The sequence below is a fragment of the Anopheles merus genome, chromosome X (assembly GCF_017562075.2).
Source record: "Anopheles merus strain MAF chromosome X, AmerM5.1, whole genome shotgun sequence".
Classification (NCBI taxonomy): Eukaryota; Metazoa; Arthropoda; class Insecta; order Diptera; family Culicidae; genus Anopheles; species Anopheles merus.
In genome coordinates, this window is record NC_054081.1 from 10,408,959 (window position 1) to 10,432,212 (window position 23,254).

General features: G+C 44.5%; 3 protein-coding genes across 3 annotated transcripts; 1 reads left to right on the forward strand and 2 right to left on the reverse strand.

Moving 5' to 3' along the window:
• Positions 1-3,456: 3,456 nt before the first annotated feature.
• On the forward strand, positions 3,457-5,524 carry LOC121591408 (protein artemis-like). The gene has a single exon (XM_041911873.1). The coding sequence runs from the start codon at positions 3,527-3,529 to the stop codon at positions 4,760-4,762; it is 1,236 nt and encodes a 411-aa protein (XP_041767807.1). The 5' UTR covers positions 3,457-3,526; the 3' UTR covers positions 4,763-5,524.
• Positions 5,525-11,341: 5,817 nt separating this feature from the next.
• LOC121592039 (NFU1 iron-sulfur cluster scaffold homolog, mitochondrial-like) lies at positions 11,342-13,039 on the reverse strand. Its single transcript, XM_041913258.1, has 2 exons — positions 12,876-13,039; positions 11,342-12,805 (listed from the first exon to the last, which is right to left on the reverse strand). The coding sequence occupies exons 1-2, from the start codon at positions 12,944-12,946 to the stop codon at positions 12,055-12,057; spliced, it is 822 nt and encodes a 273-aa protein (XP_041769192.1). The 5' UTR covers positions 12,947-13,039; the 3' UTR covers positions 11,342-12,054.
• Positions 13,040-15,330: 2,291 nt separating this feature from the next.
• Positions 15,331-17,075, reverse strand: LOC121591620 (XK-related protein 6). The gene is made up of 2 exons (XM_041912348.1): positions 16,998-17,075; positions 15,331-16,926 (listed from the first exon to the last, which is right to left on the reverse strand). The coding sequence occupies exon 2, from the start codon at positions 16,907-16,909 to the stop codon at positions 15,698-15,700; it is 1,212 nt and encodes a 403-aa protein (XP_041768282.1). The 5' UTR covers positions 16,910-16,926; positions 16,998-17,075; the 3' UTR covers positions 15,331-15,697.
• Positions 17,076-23,254: the final 6,179 nt, after the last annotated feature.

The window sequence follows — 23,254 nt, forward strand, 5'->3', positions numbered from 1 at the left end:
CAATAACAACAATGCTTCAAACGTGTTCATACAAGTGAATAAGTAACGATTTTGATGAATTTCCGCATTCAAAATCACGCTGTATTTTGAATTTAGAAACTACAGGTTGTCCCCGCGATACGCTATTGATGGGGACCGAGATTCTCCTCGACTGCGTATCTGGATTTTTTTGTTTAAATGCCCTATTACATTACCGTTCAAATAGACATAGAGCGACAACGTCCCGCGCGGCAAAAAAGTAGCTCAGAATTTCTCTCCGAGTAGATCAAAGTAGCTCATTTGACCCAGACAGGTTTTTTGTTGAAAAACATAAAAAATATGTTCAAATATGTTAAAATTTATTTTTTGAGTTTTGCATTAGTCCAGCTCATAAGCTAACTGGATAATTCGATTGTTTTGCCTGAAACATAAATGTTACACGAGAAGTAGCTCTGTTTGCAAAATTGAGCTACTTTATGTCGCGCAGGATTCAAACGCTAAATATTAAGCTTAAACGACCAAAAATTTTAATATCCATAGAAAGAAAAAAACAAACGAATGCTCCGTAGCTTCACAGGTTTGCTCAATAGATGGCGTGCTACAACCCAAATAACCAAAATTGCTTAGGCCCGTGTCTGTGCTCCATCGGATGCAATTTTATCGGAAGGCCTGTCAAAATTTTATATGGGATTTGACAGATAACGTCGGACGTGCGATTTCGTCGTACGACGGAATCAAAAAATTTTGATTTCGTCGGACACCGCATCCGATTTTATCTGTCAAACTAAATGTGTGGTGTTTTGTAGGAACAATCTCAACTTAATTTTTCATAATCGTTATATTATTAAAATCATCCAAATAATCGCAATATTATACGAAAAAGCGTTTGACAGCACGTGCGATAAAATCGCATGCGATGGAGCACAGACACGGGCCTTAGGCAGCTAATTTTGGCACGCTAAAGATCGCTGCTTGAATTCGTCTTTTGCAGTAGATAAACAGCATCTAAGTTCCATGTGGGTCTTTCAAACAGCGCCTAAGCAGCTTCCTTATCCTTATTCACTCAATATTCATTCTTCAATTAACAAATCTAATTTGTGCAGCAGCAATGAGATGATCAACGGCGTCTCTCTTTGACGGTTTGACAAGAGCCACCTTGTACCGATGTCATGCATTAACCGTAGAGTTGGCAACCAGATTTACACACGTAAGTTGGCAACCGGCATACCCGGGTATTCCACACGTTTTGACGCAAAAAATTAACGATTTTCATAGGTAAACAATGCTTTCTATATTTTAATGCTGTAAGCAAGTAATGCCGACCATATATTCTCTTCTATTTCATTTATTCATTAAATTTTTTTCATTTTATTATAAAAATAACGGTCAAATTGAAATTTGGAATCGCTTGAACTCGACTCAAAAATAAGCAAAATACGAAAAAAGGAAGAAAAGAAACGTCATTCTCCATATAAAATGTATGGAATACCCAGGTACGCTGGTTGCCAACTTACGTGGTAAAGTTAAAAAAATTCAAAATAAAATACTTACAGACTGTCTAAAATTACAATTTATGCACCAAAAAATCAGAAATTAAGAGTTGGGAGGCTACGGAAAATTTCTGATCAATGAAAGTAATGAATCAAAAGTTATCGCAGTTCGAAGTTGAAAAAAATACCCGGATATCCGGTTACCAACTAAAAGATTAAAAAGCTATGAAGTTCCACCAAGTTCGGTACACGTTCTTAACAAACCTTCATGTTCCATCATGAACCCTACACATAGTGCTAATCAGCCGCAAAGTTCCAACGAGTACCGTGTGCTTGTTAAAAAGCTATATGGTTTCACCAAATACCGTTTCATCTCTTAATCACCCACAAAGTACGACATCGGCACGATTTTTTGTTAAACAGCCTCAAATCAGTTATGGAATACGTCTCACGTTTTCTATCTTCTTCTTCTTCTTCTTCTTCTATTTGGCGAGAGGGGATGTATCCTCCTATGTTGTACAAACGTTTGTTTTAAACAACATATTCAGAGGCTTACTCTCTCTTTTAGACTTCGACTGTCTAGAGTCATATGTCTTTTTTACGTTTTCTATCAAATCTCATATAAAATTTTGACAGCACGTCCGATGAAATCGCACCCGATAGAGCATTGACAAAATCAATTGTATGACTGTTAGGCGGCGCTCTAGCAGCAATCGAACACAACATCCGACTCGAACAAACCCATATAATCATATGGTGGTGCACTGCCAGACAAAAACAAACAAACAAGACAAACATGTCAAATCCCATACATTTTTCATGTTCGATGTCGTGTTTGATTGGTGCTAGAGCGCCTGGTAAAATAGACATAGAGGAACAACGACAAAAAGTAGCTCAATTTTGCAAACAGAGCTACTCGTCTCGCTCGACATTTCTGATTCGTTCGGAATAATCGAATTATTAAGTTTGTTTACGAGCCAGATGAATGCCAAATGCAAAAAAAATAGAGTTGAACACATTTATTTTTTGTATTTTCAAATAAAAAACAAGTTAATCGACTGAGTCAAATGACCCAAGTGCCACAAATCCACTAAAAGACCACTAAACGGCTTCTAAACGACTCAAGTTCTCTACCTAAACGGAATATAGAAAGACTTCGTTTAGCAGACGGCAAACGACTCATTCATTCTAAAAATAGCAAAAAAGCTGGTGGCGCTCTCTATTGGTGGGATACCCCCCAACCAGTTGAGCTTCATCGCTTGGAGGAGAGCTTTCTCATTTCCTCTGTACTGTTGTATGATTTCGCATTGAAGTTATGCATCGCTAGAACTAGAACGGCGATACAATTGTTTAAATACTAAACTCCAACGGAAACCACCAGCACTGAAGCAAGTGAGATTTGAGCAATGGTCATTGGTATTGATACCCACGTATCTAACCACACGACCATTCATATAGATTTTTGCTCAGAAAGTTATAAGGCTATATAGGTCATGATAAGATGAAACTTGTCGAAAAACATTGCAAGAAAAGGACAGCAATATAATGATGAGTTGTAATACGCCATCTATTGATCAAACCAATGAAGCTGTGAAGCTTTCATTTTTTTTTCTATGGATATTCAATTTTCCAGTCGTTTAAGCTTAATCTGTGGCGCTTGGGGAGTTACTTTGATCTACTCGGAGTGAAATGTTGAGCTATTTTTTGTCGCGCGTCGTCTGTTTGAACGGTGATATGATGCTGACTGTAAATTACAATATGAAACCATCTTGAAAGAATTTTAAAACTCGATCCAATGAGATTGTCTTTTCCGCTGGTCGATTGATGAGTCAAATCTTCACAATTTGCACAAAGAACTGTTAATGTTATAAAATTGCGTAATTCTCCGAACACGCGTCTAAAAGCTACCGCGTATCTCGAGGACTTCTTGTAGTTCATCATTTCCTTCTCTTCTATCTTTTCTCTCCCTCGCTTCACATAACATAGACGTCACATGAAAACAAAAACAAAAACGTTCGAATCGCGCACCGGTAAACAGCGCAACCTCGACCCCGAAGATGAGCACCTTCCCGGGCACCGTGCCGGAGCTGCCCGGCATCGGGATCGATCGGTTCGACCAGCCGGTCCGGGATCGGGCCACACTCTTCTTCCTGTCCCATTGCCACGTCGATCACATGCAGGGCCTGCCGGACGCGGCGCCACTGCCCGGTCCGCTCTACGTCAGTCCGCACTCGGCCGTCATTGTCGGTCTCCGGTACCCGCAGCACACGCTCGTCCCGGTGCCGGTCCGGGAGCAGCTGAGCCTCACCGTACGACCGCCGGCCGGTCCGGCCTACGAGCTCTGCGTCCGGACCGTGCCCGCTGAGCACTGTCCCGGCTCGGTGATGTTCTACTTCGAAACGAAAACGGTCCGGCTGCTGTACACGGGCGACTTTCGGCTGTCGTCCGCCAGCCTGACCGCGATCACCCGGTACCGGGTGCGGCCGACCATCGTTTACCTCGACAGCACCTTTCTCGACCGGCGGTACGCGCACTTCCCATCGCGGCAGGCCAGCATGGACCGGATAGTGGAGCTGTGCTCGCGCTGGCTGGCGCACGACCGGCGCAACGTGGTCGCACTGTGGCCACCGGCATCGTACGGCTCGGAGGAGCTGTTCTGTCAGCTGGCGGGCCGGCTGCACCAGCGGATACACGTGTACGCTGCCCAGCGCGAACCGTACAACCATTTCGCGGTGCTGGATGACGTCTTTACGGACGATGCGGCCGGTGCGCGGATACACGCTTGCCGGGGGAAAACGCTACAGCACGAGGGGGCGTGTCGGGCGGCGAAGCCGGAGGAGAAGCATCCCGACTTCGTGATGACGATCCGCCCGACCGCGCGCCGCTGGTGCAACCTGCGCCCGGGGGAACCGTTCTGGCAGCAGGGCAGCGGCAATCTGTGGTACGTGTGCTACTCCTCCCATGCCAGCAGCACGGAGCTGGTCGACTTCCTGCGCAGCCTGCAGCCGGACGTGCGAGACATTCGCTTCAGCGTGGTGGCGGACGAGCTGGATCGGGTCGGGAAGGAAACGTTGCTGCGCTCGCTGCTGGAGCCGGCTGGCAACGAGCTGGTGCCGCCCGGGGAAGAACCGCAGCGGCTGCACTGCCTGCCGCTGGGTGCCTTTAAAGCCAAAGCAAAGCTCAAACAGGCGGCCGGCAAAGAAAGTGACAGTGAGACGGAGGGCGACCACGCGGAGGACGATGAGTTACACCGACGGCCGATGAAAATGGCACGGCGAACGGGTTCGGATTGAGATGGTAGATGGTAGATAGGTAATAGGTTAATAATTGTTTTATATAATTAAATACTGTTTTATAAAAACGGAATAAATTCCAATTCCGTTCCGCCTTTCAACTCGTGCTTGTTTGCAATCATTTCCAGATGTGTTTGTTATGAAGTTTGCGACTGTTCCGAGTGTCTATGCCAGCTCGAAAAGTGTCCACTGCGTGGTGAATCGTGGTCGAAAGCCTGTAAAGGCCGGGGCATGTCCGTGTAGGAGGGAAACGCGTTTGTTCCCGATACAGAGTAGTAAAATTGTAAAGTAAAGTTGATATGGGTGTCATTTTGATAAGCAATAGTTTTGAGCTGGAATTGAAGTAGCGAATTCTTACTTTTGATGCTGTCTAAAGTCCATAAATTAGTACAGGTCGTTCAGTCCAGTTCAGATGTTGAGTTTGCAGAGGAGTGCAAGGTGTCATATAAGCCCTTAGTAGTGTTGAGTTTCATGAATCTTTCGATGAGTTTCATTCATTTGAATCTTCAGTGATGAGTGGCTCGAATCTCGAATCGAATCTTAAAAGATTCGTAAATCTCTAAAGATTCACAAATCTTCAAAGCTTCATGCGAGGCTTGAACCCACGACGGACATGTTTTAGGTGGGATTTAGGAAATTCAATATTTTGAAATCGTACATCTTCATTCACAAAGATTCATAAATACCTGGAGATATATGAATTTTAATGGATTTATAATTTTTTTCTATTCAAGAATTTTTGAGATTCATCAATCTTTTCAATTGAGATTCAGATTCATTGCATTCATTGATTCATTGATTCATTGATCAACATTCATTAATTCGTATGATGATGATGATGATGATAAGTCCCACCTCTTTCCCCAACATAGGTTTGAGAAGGACGGAAGTATCTTTACGATAATATTACTCTGATAGGTATATTAAAATATTTGTACGAGCAAGTGGTGGCATCGGAAAACTCTCAGAGGAAGTGTTCGAGTCATACACACACCCAAGATGACCAACATAGTTTCATCAAGAAAAAACGGGTCATACTCCATCGAATACAATGGTATTCCCTAGCATCCTTTACGTAGCCCGCCAAGAACCAATAAATGGATCTGGCGCACCACTGATCAGGACACAACTGCGACATGCATATGGCCAGTTCCACTAGTGCCAACCGCTGGCCCCAGAATCTCTGGCACCAATGGCAGGCTCCAGGGCACTTTAGATTTACCCAAAACTAGTCCTTTAGTACCCGTTATTCCCTTCCTGCCAATCTCCATAGAAATCTTCATTCATAATGGCGACAAAAATCGGATTCATAAGTCCTCCTGTAGTTTATCGAATTACATTGAGCTAGGCAGGATGACTGATGGATAGCTTGAGATCGTTTGTAACATCCTATCACAAGTAACACGTGTTTGTGCTGATATCATTTCATCTGATTTTAACAAAATATGTGAAAGCTTGCGTTTTTAATTCCTGTTGGATGAGTGATTTTGTTAATTTGTACAAGTCTGTCTCTAATAGGAATTGCTTAATTGGTCGCCAAGTGCTTTGATTGATGGATTAACAATAAAAAAAAAGTAATGTTCCTAAACTGCTTAAACATGAGTAAGACATTCACGGTTTTGAAAGAGGTTGAGACTAAACCGTGAGTTGTTTCGTTTCAAAGCTGTTCGTCAAATATTTGTTACTGTTGTGTTCGGATGGCCGAGAGTATACAGTTTATATTTACACCGAACACGTAATAAACAATACACAATACTTTATTACACGATCAGCCCTTGTGTTCCCGACGGTGTCCCACGAGCGTCTGGCGCTCTCTCGTCTGCTAACCGCTCATCAGTCACTCAGTGGCTGCATACGTCCTTAACGCCGAATGTAGGGAGCCTTCCACTTCGTGACCACAACATCTCCCCTTTTTAATAGCGTAGGTACGGATCGAACCGACGTGGAGCTCTTCTAGACCGAGAAGAGCGACGTGGTGAACGTTGATGCTGAGGAATGGATCGATGTGGGGGAAGAGATGGCGGCTCAGTTGGAGTCGCCACTGGCGGTGCAAGTTGTGTTGGATAAACATCTGGGAGCACTGATGGTGTAACGGGTATGCTCCAGGAATCCAATAATACATCCAACGGTAATGGATTGAAACGTTCCGTCATGGGACCCTGGCTGTTTAATGGTCCACGCCTTTTCAGTTGATTAATGTGTCTAATGACGCTGCGATGACCAGTCAGTACCTCGTAGGTAACATTTCCACGTTTCCGAATCACTCTTCCTGGAACCCAATGCCAATTGTTCCTACTATACGCCTTAGCATAGACAAGGTCATCACGCTCGAACGATCTTTCATTCCCTTCTCTAAAATCATGTTGAATTTTCCTTGGGGGACGGAGTAAATCAAAACACGTTCGTATAGGTCGTCCAAACATAACTTCAGCAGGTGTTTTGTTTTGCTCTAACTGAGGGTTTGGCGTGGTTCGATATGTCTGTAGGAATAGGTCCAGTGCTTCCTGCAGCGGTGCTCCTCCTACTCTTATCTTGGTTAACGAGCGCTTAAACGTATCTACGAATCTTTCTGCCTGCCCGTTTGATTGCGGATGAAACGGGGCAGACGTAATGTGATGCACACCATTACTCAAACAGAACTCTGAAAACTCACCGCTGGTGAATTGTGTGCCATTGTCGCTCACCAGTGTCGTGGGCATACCGAAACGCGCGAACAACCCTCTCAAGATGCTAACGGTTATGCGGGCTGTGATACTAGCCGTCCGGATGATCTCTGGCCACTTAGTATGCGCATCGACTACTACCAAAAAATAGTCTCCATCTATTGGGCCCGCGTAGTCCACATGGACACGCTCCCATGGCGTTGTTGTCTTCGGCCACGGCAAAGGATCAGCATGAGCAGGAGATTTTGCTGCCAGAGCACATGAATGGCAATTACTGACGAGATCGATGATGTCTTCATTTAACGACGGCCAAAACACATAGCTACGCGCAATCGCCTTCATGCGCTGGATACCAGGATGTCCTCGATGAAGCTGGGACAGACATTGCTTGCGTAGTTTCTCTGGTATTAACACTCTCTCTCCGACCAAAATACATCCTTCCACCGTTGAATAGTCTTCCTTCCTGCTGTGATAACGAGATGAATCTGCGCCAAGGGCAATGTTACGTGGCCACCCGTTTTTTATGTAGTAATGCAACTTCCTTGCTATAGGATCACGATTCGTTTCTCGAGCGACCTCTCTAAAACTCAAGGGAAACGTAACTAAAGCGCTTGTTGCAATAGACTTTACATCCATCTCTAGTGCAACAGAAGCGATTACACAATCCTCATCCGGTTTATCATGCTTGTTAATTAGCCTGGAGAGTACATCGGCATTTCCGAATGATTCGGTGCGTACATATTCAATGCCGAAATCGTATGACAATAGCGTGAGCGCAAAACGCTGCAAGCGGTTGGCAGTGTAGACTGGGATCCCTTTTTTCGACCCAAAGATCCGCAGTAGTGGACGATGATCTGTCTGAAGCTGGAAACGCCTTCCAAATATCATCTTGTGGAATTTCGTTACCGCAAAGATGATTGCCAGTCCTTCACGATCTATTTGGCTATATCCTTCTTCCGTTTTTGTAAGTGCTCTAGAGGCGTGTTGAACCACACGTATCGTACCATTGGGAAACATGTGGCTAATAGTGGCACCAATACCTATTGATGATGCATCTGCCGATACTATTATTTTATGCCTTGGATCATAATGCGTTAACAACAAGTTCGATGATAGCAAGGATTTAAATCTTTCAAACGCTCTTTTACAATCGGCGGTCCATCGAAATTGTGCATTTGTCTTCAATAAGTTATCCAGTGGATATCGCAACTCTCGCATGTTTGGGACAAATCTGGCATAATAATTTATGGCTCCTAGAAAGGATCGGACGCCGCTCACATCTGTTGGTTCTGGAAGCCTTTTTATGACATCGATCTTCGCTGGATCGGGGCGCAATCCGTGGGTGTCGATGATGTAACCCAAATATCTTAGTTGCTGAACCTTAAAAGCGCATTTTTCCGATCGAATGCTGAATCCATACTCTTGAATTCTTTTCAAAACTGCCATTAAATTTGCTTCATGCTCTTGTTCAGTGGCTCCTCCGACAATGATGTCGTCCATGTAACATGACACTCCTTTTACACCAGCCAGCATTGTGTCGATAAGCTGCTGGAACGCTGCTGGAGCAATCTTAATACCAGGCGGCAATCTATTGTAGGTGAATAAACCTCGATGCGTATTGATGGTGAGTAAAGATCGGTAGGCAGGGTCGATTTCTACCTGTAAGAAAGCATCGGATAGATCAATTTTGCTAAATATTTTGCATTGCGATAGTCTAGCGAAGATATCTTCAGGTAATGGTAAAGGATACTCATGTTGCTGCAACGCGTCATTTAGTCCAGTTGAGTAGTCCCCGCAAAGCCGAATGCTGCCGTTTGCCTTGCGGACGACGACGATAGGTGCTGCCCATTCAGAGTAATCCGTTGGAGATATTATGCTCATCTGCTCTAGTCGATCGAGTTCCTTGTCGACTAACTCCTGTACTGCATAAGCTACCGGTCGCTTTGGGCAAAATACTGGACGAACGTTTTCCTTCAGCTGCAGTTTTACACTAGCCTTTGTGCACAGACCCATGCCGTTGAAGACCTCTTGAAATCTCCGCTCAACCGTCTTAGAGTAATCCTCAGATGAGATATGCCTACAAAAAGCATCCATGGGGGTAGAACCAAGTGCGAACAGGTCTATTAAGTCTGTTCCGAGCAATAGTATGTCTGCCTGTGCTACTCTTAAAGAAGCCACATGAGTTACGCTTCCGATGGTAACATTCGCTTCAAACTCTCCTAACAGAAAGAGTCCGCTTCCTGATGCTGTTCTTGCGCTAACTGTTCGTTTTAGTTCAGGCTTTCCAAGACGTTGCCATACGTTTCGATTAATGATCGTTATATCAGATCCTGTGTCGAACTGCAATCGAGTGCTTACATTATTTATAAAAATATTGATATATTTTCGCCTTTGCTGAACATTCGTTGTATTCACCGAAACCACTCGTGATGAAAACTTGTTTCTGTATGTTGGACTATCTGAATAACGTTTCGGTTTTGGACAGTAACCGTCTCTATGACCCTTTTTCTTACAGACACGACACACATTCGACTTAAAAGGACAATCACGCGCCCAATGATTTTTTCCACAAAGCCAGCAATTTCTTCCAGGTAGGGTTTGAGGACGCTTATATTCGTGCTTTCTGCTCTGGAAATTTTGGCGCTCAGAAAACTTTGGTTCGTCAGTTTTCTTTTGCACAGCGAAAACTTGTTCGGTTGCTGCTTTCTCGATCATAGCACTGTCTTTTTTTAAGTTCAAAATACGCTGGCAGTCTGCTGTTAAACTTTCCAGTGTTGTGTCGTTTCGGTCGTCGATCTTTCCAAGTAGACGTGTTCGAATCTCGACGTCTTCTTCGTCCCGCAGTCCGCATACGTATATCAGACACTTGAATTGTTCCTCAGTTAATTTTCCAATTTCAAAATCTACACAGGCTCGATTCACACGACAAGAATATGCCAGATAATCTTCGCTACGTCGTTTCATTAGGTTCAAGCATTTATAACGCCTATGCAACAATGACTCTTTCACTCCGAATAACGATGACAGCTTTTTTATCGTTTCGCTGAACGAAAAATCACGACAACTCTTTGGCAATATGAAATTGGTATATCTTTCATATTCTGCTGCGCCCAGTTTTCTTATGAGGAGCCGCACTTTTGCGCTATCATCCAACCTTGAAGCATCTCGTTCAAACAAATCCTCATATCGAGCAAACCACGAAGCAAAGGTCATTTTTGCTTCCTCCTCGTAGTGGAACTCCTTTATGTGGTGCGATAAAGAATCGAGTATTTGCTCTGCAAAAGGTGCGGAAGTTAATACATTTTCTGGGGGCTTGGCAATTGCCGAATTATTTTGCATTAATGTGAGTTGGCTTATCTGTTTCTGCATTAAAATGATCAGTTGCATCATTTGCTCCGATGACGCTGCTTGGTGCGATGACGTTGCTTGGTGCGATGACGCTGCTTGGTGCGATGACCCTTCAACAAAATTCTGCGATGGCGCTGGATTCTGGTATGCTGAGGGCATTGCACTTTGTAGATTTGGTGGCACTGCTACTAATGATGGCTGCTGCGGCTGCTGCGGCATACTTGCTGCACCGGGAACGCTGTACCAATTTTGCGATGCTCGACGCTGCTCTTCCGATGGGGGCTGATCTCCTGGGCTGTTCATTCTTCTCCGCTTCCGTAACGAAGGAATTGTTGCAGTACGCACAGAACACCCGATAAAACAAATTAAATACGACCCGAGACACGGTACGATCACGCGACGCACATACACACGCGCGACGCTAGCACGAGAGTTATAGCAATGACTGACACACGCATAACATGTAAACTTTACTCGAAAAACTCCCAAAAGTCTATTTTGTTTTCCTCGTCGCCACTGTTGTGTTCGGATGGCCGAGAGTATACAGTTTATATTTACACCGAACACGTAATAAACAATACACAATACTTTATTACACGATCAGCCCTTGTGTTCCCGACGGTGTCCCACGAGCGTCTGGCGCTCTCTCGTCTGCTAACCGCTCATCAGTCACTCAGTGGCTGCATACGTCCTTAACGCCGAATGTAGGGAGCCTTCCACTTCGTGACCACAACAGTTACTGACAAATTTAATCATCGGAAAGGGTATAACATAATTTCCATTGATTTTTTAACCGTTTTACTACAATTGTGCGGAATTGAAAGCTCAGTTTCATCAAAATAACCGTATTTGATTTTCCTTCTCTGACTTCAACAAGCAATTCGTATCTTTTTTATACATACATGCGTAGAGAGAATGTAGACTAATCCGGACAATTCATAGAGAAACCGGCGAAGTTTGAAAATCTCTTCATATGTCAGCAGTCCGGAATTGACTGACATGTACTATTGAAGCAGAAATGCTTCTACAAATAAATTTTGGCTCAAGTGGTCGCGGGTCACATCCGTTTGACAACTCTGGACTGAAGCGAAACTTCGAAGTTGCAGGTGATATTAAATTTTTCATCTTGTACACTAGACGCTACACTAATACAGCCCAGGTGATTTACTGAGCGGCTCTAAAAACCGAGTTAGATTTCTTTAATTCCAACCAAACACTAAGCTAACAACAAAATAACGAAAATATCAATCCACCCCACAGCTGGCCATTGCCGCCAGCGCTCTAGGTTTTGTTCTCCGCCGGCGGCTCCTCGTCCTTCTGGCGGATCTGCTTTTCCAGCCGGGAAAACTCCTGCTCCGCCACCTTGTCCGCCTCGTCCGTCACCTGCTCGACCGACACCACCTCGGGGATGTAGAACTGCAGCATGTTCTGCACGCCGTTCTTGAGCGTCACGATCGAGCTCGGACAGGACGAGCAGGAGCCCTGCATCTTCAGCTTCACCACGCCGTCATCGAAGCCCATGAAGATGATGTCACCGCCGTCCTCCTGCACCGTCGGCCGGATGCGCGTGTCGAGCAGCTCCTTGATCATCTGCACCGTCTCGTCGTCGTCCTCGTTGAACTGCGTGTCCGGGTTCGGTTTCGCGTCGGTCACCACCGGCAGGCCGGACGCGAAGAAGTCCATTATCACCGCAAACACCTCCGGCTTGATGATGCGCCATTCGGCGTCCTCCTGCTTCGAGATGGTGACGAAGTCGCCGCCGAAAAACACGGCCCGCACGCCCTCGACGCGAAACAGCAGCTTGGCCAGCGGGCTGCACTGGGCGGCCGACACCGAGGGGAAGTCCATCGTTTGGCCCTTCTCCAGCACGGGCACGCCGGGCAGGAACTTCAGGCTGTCCGGGTTGGGGGTGTCCTGCGTCTGGATGAACATGCTGCGCCGGCTGGCGGCCAGCGTGGCCGGGCTGGCCAGCAGCTGCCTGCTGCCGCTCGGGTGCCTTGCCAGCGTACCTGGGCGGAAGGCACTGCCGGTGCTGGTGCAGGAAGGAGCGAAACGTTAGTGATTGTGTGGGTGGGGGAGGGGGAGGAGGAATTAGTACTTACAACGTACGCCCGCAGCTCACGGCTGCAAGGGCACGCAGGTGCCAGGCGAACTTTCGCGTACTTTGCAACATATTTGGAAACTCGCACCACGACCACGGACGCCGCAAGTGATTACGTTTGTTTTGGTTGTGGTTTTGCGTTGTGTTGACGTTTCACCGAGGCAGATGAGGTTCACTTGTGTGCGCATTTGGCGGACGGCGGCTGCGACGCGTATGGGAACACGGTGCAAAGCGGCGATACCGGGTTTGCGTTAATTTTAAATTATTTTTTTTTCCAAATGCAAATATAACTGCTGTTGTCTTGATTGACATATTCGTCTTTTTTCAGCATGTTATATCGATGATCACGAATCATAAATTGTAGTCCTTTATGCTAAAATCTAAATCAGGCGAGATGGCACTTCTGAAGGTTGTAGTGATGGGCAAAACGGGCTTGCAGCCGGATTTGGGTAGATCCTTATCCAGCTCCTTTCGAATTCGAATCCGAAAGTTATTCACATCAATTAACTTCTAACAACACTTCCTACTTTACATTCCTTTATCTGCACTATACAGTGCCACTATACGCCAAACAGTAAGACAAAAAAAAAGATTACGACGAAGACGAAGTATCTGTTTGCCGGAGGCTCTGTCCGTCCGAACGAGTCGACGGCCGAACGAGTCGACATGGGTCCATGAAAATATATATTGCGGAAACATTTTTGTTGCAAGTGAACCAAAACGATTTGATTCATGTTTATTTGTTGCAGGAACATTTTCGAACTTGTTTGCTCACCAAAACGGATAAAAAATACTTTAAACTTAATTTTAAAATGTTTTTGCGAACAAATTTGTGCAAATTTGTTTTTTCAATAAATAGGAAAATCCATAAATGTTGCCGCAACATGTTCATAGACCCAGGCCTACGTTGACGGCGACTATCTCGAGGAGGTAGAAGAGTTCTGCTACCTTCGGACAACGACTGAAGGGTAATCCTGCTTGATATGGGCTTCTGCATCTGCCGGGATCCAGAAGGCTTCGAGACCGCACAAAATATAAGATAAGTCGCTCATGAGTCTTGGATCATTCGAGCGTAGGATGCAATCGCTCTGGGCGTGTGTGACGCATTCTCCGGATCATCTTTGGCAATCACGAGCTTGCTTAGCTGTACGGTGAACCGAGCATCCTGACGGTGGCGAAGGCTGGCAGGATACGATGGGTGGGGCATGTTATGTGGATGTTATGCCCCACCAAGAAGATGTTCGACAGCGATCCTCAGTTCGGCATAAGGCGCAGGGGAGCACAGGGAACTCGATGGCTGGACCAGGTAAAGCGAGACCTGACGGAGATCGGGTGTCTGCATGGATGGAAGGATGCAGTCAGGGACCGATAATCTTGGAGAATGATTGAAGATGGAGAGTGAAGGAGAAAAAGAGAGAGAAATAATCAGAGAAAGGAGAGAGAGATAAATAGAAAGAGAGAGACACACACACAGATATATATAGAGAGAGAGAGAGAGAGAAAAAGAGAGAAAGGCAGAGAGAGAGTATGAGGGAGAGAAAGAAAGAGAGAGAGAGAGAAAGAGAGATATAGAGAGAGAGAGAGAGAGAGAGAGAGAGGGAGAAAGAGAGAGAGAGAGAGAGAGAGAGAGAGAGAGAGAGAGAGAGAGAGAGAGAGAGAGAGAGAGAGAAAGAGAGTTACTATATATATATTCACGTAGCTAAAAGCTATAAGTTTCCTGTGATGTTATTTTCTTCAATATTTTCCAATTGATTTTTATTATTTAACAAATTAATTTATTTAATACAGACATTATTTGGATTCAATTAATTTATTTTAACTTTTCAACAATGTTTAGCACGTTGCTCAAAATTTTTTGATTCATTTTTATGAAAAAAAAAAGTTTGAATAATGCCAACTGATTGTGAGAATGATCTAAACAAATGCGGGGAACTGTTAATGAATCGTTAAACAATTCCAAACATGCAAGGAAAGCGAACAATAAATCACAAAATTTATCAACACAAAAATCTGGAAATAACCTGAAAAAGATAGACGATCGAATTTTTATTTATAACGGTTAGCTATGAAAACAGTAATGTTACCTAGAAACTAAGGTTTCTTGCCAGCTTCCTTTTGTAGTGCAAGTGCTTTGCTCTACGAATTAAGCACGTTAGCAAATCGGATTCAATCGGAGCCATTTGGATTCGATCGAAGTAATCCGGATTCAATCGGAGCCAATTGGACCTATATTCTTTCGGAGCAGCAGGATTCGAAGCCATATTTATTTCGGAGTCGGATCCGAATTAAGAATGTCGGAGTCGGAGTGGATGCACGAATCCAATTCCAGAGCTCCCATCACTAGAAGGTTTTCAGCGTACGTTTGATTTTTATAGAAACAGCAATATTTAACGCTTTTAAAACATTTCACCAAGGTATGCAAGAGTCGTTCTCGTTCAAGTATTTAATGTAAACGGCTTGTTTATTTAAAACGCTTCTTTATCATCGAAATATTAAACAAAATATATTAATAAAAATACTTATTCGCTAAAAACATAGCTCTATTTCTAACAGTATTGTTCTACAGTCGATTACTAAATATAATACTATTCATTCCCATTCTGTTTTTCCCCTCGATATGTGTACAAAGGTGAATTATTCGGTTCCTGTTTTGCACTTTCCAACGTTGCGTCTTGGAAAGAGAAAAAAGCAAACATCTCTAATTAAAAAAAAAACTATTCAATTTCAGTATGTCAGTCTTCGCGGTTGGAATCCATTCGATCCACTGGCAGTGTGGCATCTTTGGTTGTTTGCGGGTTGCTTTGTGTGTCCGCGCAGTGTCGCTCATTCCGCGGCTGCTGCCGCCGTGCGCGACTGCAGCTGCCGGGAGATAATGTTTGGATGGCAGTAGCGATAGAACACCAGCATCAGGCCAATCCCCACCAGGAACGTGGCGATCGGGAAGCAGGTCAGCAGACCGGTCCACAGCACCGACTGGCGGATCGTCGGATTGCGCACGAACGTCCCGTACAGCGCGCTGGCCGCAACGGTTTCGACGAAGCACACGGCGTAAAAGAACGTGTACCGCAGCCGGGTGGTGCCTTCCTGCAGCGGGATGTAGTTGAAGATGAACACCGCACCGAAGGCGCAGGACAGCAGGGCACGCTGGGGAACGGAGTCGCCGCAAAAGCGGGGCCGCTCGTAGCAAAACACCCACGTCGCCATCAGGAGCGCGTGCACCGCACAGGCGGCGGCGGTGTACAGTGGAAATACGCTCGCGACGGTGGCGATCGCGAGCACGCGCGCCACCGTCACGGAGAACTGCCACGCGATGTGCACGATCGTGCCCGACCAGGGGATGTGGCGCTTGTCGAGCCGGGCGAACCGGACGCACCGGTAGTGGGACGCCATGCACCAGGCGATGCTGCCCATGGCGCTCACGATCGAGAGCATCTGCAGGACGGTGACCGGGCCGGTCGACAGGACGATCGTCAGCTGCAGTATCTTCTGCAGCGTTACCTCCAGCAGGCACTCGAAGATGCGGAGCAGCGCAACGTCGCTGTCCTCCTGCACCAGCAGCTCGTACGTTCGCTTCTGGGCGGCCCAGTCCTGCCGGTGCTTGGCACGGTAGCACGCGTACGAGAGGCGCAGCGAGTGCCAGTAGCGGCAGCAGAACGGCACCACCACGACACAGAGCAGCGTGCTGCAGCAGGGCTGCCGGTCCCGCCGGTTTCGGCGCGCGTCGTCCAGGTACATCAGCAGGTTGAGCAGCGAGGTGATGATGCCGGGCACGAACAGCCCGACCAGTGTCAGGGCGAAGTAGACCGTGCGCCCGTTCCGGTAGTACTCGCAGGACAGCAGCACGGTCAGACTGATGCTGACCAGCCGGAACAGGATCGAGATGGCCGTCAGCAGTATGTCCCACCGGCTGACATCCACGCTCGGTTCGTCCGTGCGGGTGAGGTAGCTGAGCCGCCCCCCGACCGCCGTCGTTAGCTTGGCGCCATCCGTTTCGGAACCCCTCAGTCCTTCCGCTTGCACCGACGGAGGTGTCATCGTGGGGGCACTGGAACCTGCAACTAGCAAGAAAAAGCAGTACATTACCACACAGACAGATAACAACAGGTAGTTCAGCAAATCTTACCACGCTTGAACGGAAAAAAATTGGGCGCTAAATTAACGAAAAGTCCTTCACAGCTAAAGCCAAACGGGCCAAATGACAACAAACAATGCGAAAGATTTCTGGCGCAATGACAGTTCGTTTTGTTATTGTCGAGGTCGCAGCGACCCGCAAAACAAATTCGAGCAGTCCGCGCGAGTTCGCATGAGAGCTCTCCCAAGAGACATGTGCTCGAAATGGTTTTCCCATATCTGCTCGATTAGTACTTGATACGCTTGAAATTGTGCATTTGTGTGTTATGAAGTGTTTTGAAGGCGCTAAGATTGGGTGAGTTCGTAACTTTCCTCTTTCGATGGACGATGCCGTCGAGCTCATTTTACATTCGTAGATTTGATAATTTATGAAAAACAAAAGCGGATTTTGTGTGACGTTATTTTATAGAAAATCGATTTTATTTAAGTATAAAATGGGTACATGACCAACTATAACGATAGAAAACATAATTTCTGAGCAAATCTAGAAGAAAACAACGAAAAAGCCACATCACAGTTGATTTTAAAGGCCTTTTTCTAAATTCCCTTAAACTGGTGCAGTTTAAGGGAAGTTTAAGGCCGCAAATACACGACGCGCGTTTCCGCGCCCGCAGAAACGCGTATAACAATCCAGCCATAGAAATGAAATCCCAAGTGACATTTTCGAGCAGATTGTTAGCGTTTTTCGAGTTGCTGGAAGCTTAAAGAGCAGGCTTAAAACTGGCTTAAAGAGCAAGCGATGTTGCAGAGTTTAAGCTTATTATAACAGTTGAAACGTCAGAGTGAAGCGTTTTTTTTCTGGTGTCATTTTGAGAATTGTCATCACGTTGTGCACAAGCTACTAGCCCAAAACAAAACATGCGTACTCTTCAATCCGTATCAAACAAAAAGTTTATTATAAAACACGCTTCACGTTGTTTTGTTATTTTCCCTGCGTTTCTCCACTATTCTGATACTCCTGGATAGATCGTTTATTTCTTGTTACTCAGTGTTTTGGTTGTTGAACACCGAGGACGAAACTGCCAGCTTCTTGTTTGTCTGGCTTCTACCGAAGTTCTGACATAAACATGTTTTCAAGCGTTTATATGAGACAATGGGTTAAATCGAGCTGTTCACAAGGAGTTTAAGCTAAAAATGTAGAACAGTTGTCTCCTGGGATGCCATTCGAACGCGCTACCGCGGAAACGCAGAGATGCTCAGCTGGATATCTCTACGGAACTGTTATACGCGTTTAAACGCGCCCGCGGAAACGCGCGTCGTGTATTTGCGGCCTAACAGTTTTATTCAAATCGAAACTCCTTGATAATTTTTTGGCTCATATGAAATACTGAAAAATTTATGCATGAAGTCTAAACTTTTTAATTCATCTTGGTGCGAGCACTCCCAAATAGCCAGCTCATACTTTATGGCTGATTTGGGGCTGTTTAACGAAAAATCGTTCCGTTGTCGTACTTTGGGGCTGATTAAGGGATAGACCCCTACCCGCAAATTTCCGTTAAATGCCTTCTAATCGCCTTGTAATCGCCGGCGAATTGAAGGCGATCAGCAGTGCATTTAGCAGTAATTAAATGCCTTTGAAATATGTCAATGAAAAATTTCGCTTTTAATTTGAAATTTGAAATTGCAACTGTCAAAAGAAAACCTTACAAGTGTCTTCAGCACTGCACTGTTGTAGTGTTCCCAGATATGAGCGTGAGATTCGATAGCACGATTTACATGTTATGTTCTCTTGCGTTAAGCTCTGAGCTATTTCACTTTATTAAAGATGGTCTACATTATTCGGTTGTTAAAGACCAACTCATTGAAAGGTGATAATATATCAAACTCATTTCGATAACTAAAATAAAAGGAAAAATGAGATACATATTTCTCCCATCCTGATAATGAACGGTGAACAAAGTGTAATTATTATGTTTTTTTAAAAGGTATTATTTTAATTTCGCTTCACATAAATTTTGTTTAAAGTAATTATAGTAAGAAAAAATTAATTTAAAAAGAAATAAACGCAGAAAAAAGATAATAAAAATCTGGATTTGAACACACGCTTTCTCGGTTCGGAACCAAAAGCGATGTCACTGCTCTATTTGGCAGTTACATTGGTATAGGTGCAAATTCAGTATATAAACAAGCTAAGATGGCGGCAAGCTATCTGTTCTCCTTGAATCAAAAAGTTGAAAGATTTCGAAGAGAACCCGTTACAGCCGTGAAAGTTTCGGTTGAAATCTTTATTCGCCTTCTAAGGCGACTAAGGCCTTAAATGCCTTCTGAATGCCTTCAAAGCCGTTTAATGCTGGTAGGGACGGTACTTTGCGGAACTATGGAGCTTTTTAACAGGCAAATGGTACTCTCAAGAACCTTGTAGCTGATTAGCCTGATGTGTATGGTTCACGATAGAACTTGAAGGCTTGTTAAGAAAGCGTACCGAACTTGGTGGAACTTTATAGCTTTTTAATGCATGACATCGGTACGAGGTGGTTCTTGTCAAATTGTCAAAGACTGACGACATCAATCACCTCATTGCTGCTGCACAAGTTAGATTAGTTCTCTGAAGAAGGGATTTTGAGGGAAGTGATTGTGATTGTACAGTAAATTGTGATACATTTCGTGTAACTTATGAATATTAGGGATTTAAAAATACACACATGTACACAAACAAAACTAATCCTGCTGTTTATTTCATCGATGACGCTTGCTTGAAAATAAAACATAAAGAAAAATTATCCCCGGCACCATAGCATAAGGAAGCTGCTTAGGCGCTATTTAGAAGGACCACCTGGGACTTTGAAGCTGTTTATCTACTGCAAAACGCGAATTCAAGCAGCGATTTTTAGCATGCCAAAATTGGCTGCTTAAGCAATTTTGACTATTTGCGAATAATCGTATTGCCATTCTAGTTCTAGCGATGCATAACTTCAATGCGAAACAATACAACACTACAGAGGGAATGAGAAAGCTCCCCTTCAAGCAAGGAAGCTGGGGTAGCGTTGGAAAACAATTTCATAAACCAAAACTGTTTAAAAATACCTTTTTTCACGAAGTTTTTTTTGGTTTGAACGCGTAACCGAAAAAGTTCGTGTTGAACTCACACCTGCAGCGTGCGCGAGCACCACCAATTCGGATGACTCTGAACGACTTTGGACGACTCCGCGGACGAACTTTGGATGAATCCGGAAGACTCCGGACGAATCCGGACGACTCCAAACGAATCCGGACGACTCCGAACGATTCCGAACGATTCCTGGCGATTCCGGGCGGCTCCGGGTGACTCCACGCAGCTCCGGACGACTCGGACTACTCCGAATGATTCCAAGCGACCCCGGGCGACACTGAACGACTTCGGACGACTCTGCACGACTCCGACTTCGGGTGGAACTAGCGTTTCTGATTTTGCCGGTGTCGGAAGCGGACCAACAATAGCTGGTGTCAGATCGGAGTCGTGGGTACGCTCCAAAGAGCACTTCACTAGTGTGGACCGTGTGTTGGAGTTTATTGATAGATTGTTCATGCATAGATGAACAAAATCTCCATACAAATAATCTAAATCAAACATATGTGACGGAATGAATGTCCAATAACCGGTAATTAAATGCCCTCTACGATTCAAGTAAATTTAAGGTACAGCTGCAGCAGCAATGAAATGCGTGTGCCAATCAGTTTTGATGAAAAATTTCAATGGAAATTTTCATGAAATTTCAACGTTTCAAAATGCACGATACCAACGGCGCACTATCGCCGAGCCGCTATTTTTCTAGCAAATATACACTAGCAAAGCTTGTAAACAAAAAAAAAAAAACAGGCGAGTATAAAAAGAAGTTCCCAGCCATTATTTCACAGCCATTCCGCACGACTCGGCAATGTCGACGTTATGACATGCGCTACCATGCGTCCGAGCATAGAAGATGGCTTTAAAAAGCTGTACAACACAGCATAAGGGCGTAAATGGGTAGGATTGGTCAGTATCTTTTTCCATGCCCAATTCTAAATCGTACAATCGACATGAAAGTTTCATTTAAAATGCACACAAAATTTACTTCCTTCGCCAAACTTACCATGCCAGGTACGCACGAAGGTTGAAAGATGGTTTTCAAACGCTTGCAAATAAACACATCAACAATGCACGATTCTATTAAATTCACTATCCTACATTTACATATCTCTCCGTTCCTCTTGCTTTTAACTAGTTATTCGCGACCTGCATATGCACTGCAAATACTACTTCACTTGGCACACGCGCCTGATGCAACTACATCATTTTACAGTTCAGAACTAACTCCAGTCTAGCAGAGTGCACAGTGCTTTATAACCGTCTTCCTGTGCGATCTAGTATACTCGTTGCAATAGGTCGCATAGAGCAGAGTGAACAGAGTGTCACCAAGCAAAAAAAATCACCAAATTGGGACGTGAAGGGCAACAGCAAAACGGCATTAGGAAATGTGGTTGCAATCGTAACTCCCTTAGCGGGCTCGAGACACTGTAACATACAGATGGCAAGCATCCTTTGGTGGCCATGATGCTTGAACCTCGGCGCTATAAGCGCGGAGTGTTCTATAACGGTAGCGAGGGTGGTTGCTGAGATAGGGCAGCAAATCTTGGGCGCTTAAGATACCAGGAACAACAGCCGTTAGCAATTGTGCCGCTCGAAGCAGCTCGGACAGCAGGGTAAACATGATTCAATGTCAATATAGAGACCGCGCGGTCACACAAAGCACATAATTAGCTTGCCTTGCGCCGGGTGTGGTGGCCGTTGTGGATAGACGGAGGCAAACAGAACCAGCTACAAAAATGGGTTAAAAAAAACAGACAAACAAAACGCCGTTCTAGCCGTGTCGGTAACGGGGATATCTGGTGGGTTGGGTTGTTTTGGTGGATCAATAAGCCGACGCGAAACGGCTATTCCCGGTTCCCTGGTAGCCTTACTCTTAGCTGGAGTGTCGGGCCTGTCAGTTCTTTCGTGCAACCCGTAAGAAACAGCGTCGGTAACGAGTTCTGTAAAGATAATTGATACATCTCGTAGTGCGAAAATTGAGCGCGTGTGATCCATCGCCGGGAGCTCTATCTGTTTTGAATCGGATTGAAACGTAAATTGAATGTAATAACTGTTTGGAAAGGTTATTTGTTGTCATTGTAAGCTTGTGCTAGTTTCACTCGGCAACGTCATCAGGCTTCGGAGTAATTTCCTCTCCTTTATTCAGTGCACAAGTGCGATAAGGGCTATCATCTCGAAGGCCCCTATCAAATTTGTTTCCTATTCCGTATTCTAATCAGGCTAGTCAAACTGACAGCAGTCACATGCGTTAGTATGCGAAAATAATTATAATAATTGTAAAAAATCAGCTACACCCCTAGCAAAAACACATTTCCGTCAGTGTGCAAAAATTGTTACAGTAAAAATATTTTGATAAAATTATCCATCTCTTCATTTCCTTCTAAATTGGTGGTTTCATGTAAGTAGGAACGAAAAAAAAAAACTAACAAACAACACACATAGAGGAAAGCGGGGTAAAATGGCACTATTAAGGATGTTGTTCTGTATCTCACTTTACACTGATATTTTGACGGCAATCAAATAACAACTTAATAACAACTATAAATGTATAAAATGAAATTTAAAACTCAAAATTTAACGTTGTGAAAATGTATTGTGCGGGATAAAATGGACTCGCTATGGGGCAAAATGGTCGTACATGAAATGTTAAAACACATCAAAACAAAGGAGTAAAATGAACCACAAAAACTTTTAAATTAAAAAATAAAATTTTTTTTTAAAAACTTTACATACCGGGTAGGTGGCATGGAAATCGTGCGTCAAAACTCATTTGACAGCTTTTACCACGGCAGGATAATTATGCATGCACGTGGTTGTTTCGGTGCCGAGAGGATTTTAACTGTCAGAGTGCTCAATCAAAAGTAAACAAAAGCTTATTTTCGTTTAGATGAAAAGCAAAACAAGCACAGAGAAGTTTTCAATGTGTTATCAACTGTTTCTATCGTTGAAGTAGAATCATTACCACAAAAACCAATTGAGATTCGCCTAGCGTTATTACACTAGCGAGTAGAATTTTCATGTCAAATCGCTCTCTAGCATCGGTCTTGACAGAAGAATTCCGATTCCACCTACCTATTCTAATATGGGAAAAAATGGTTACATTTTTCTCGTCAATCATAGATAAATATCATGTGCCTGGATGCATTTTTTTTCTCTGATTATTAGTTTAATTCCTATGAAAGCATATTTTCGAGACAGTATAA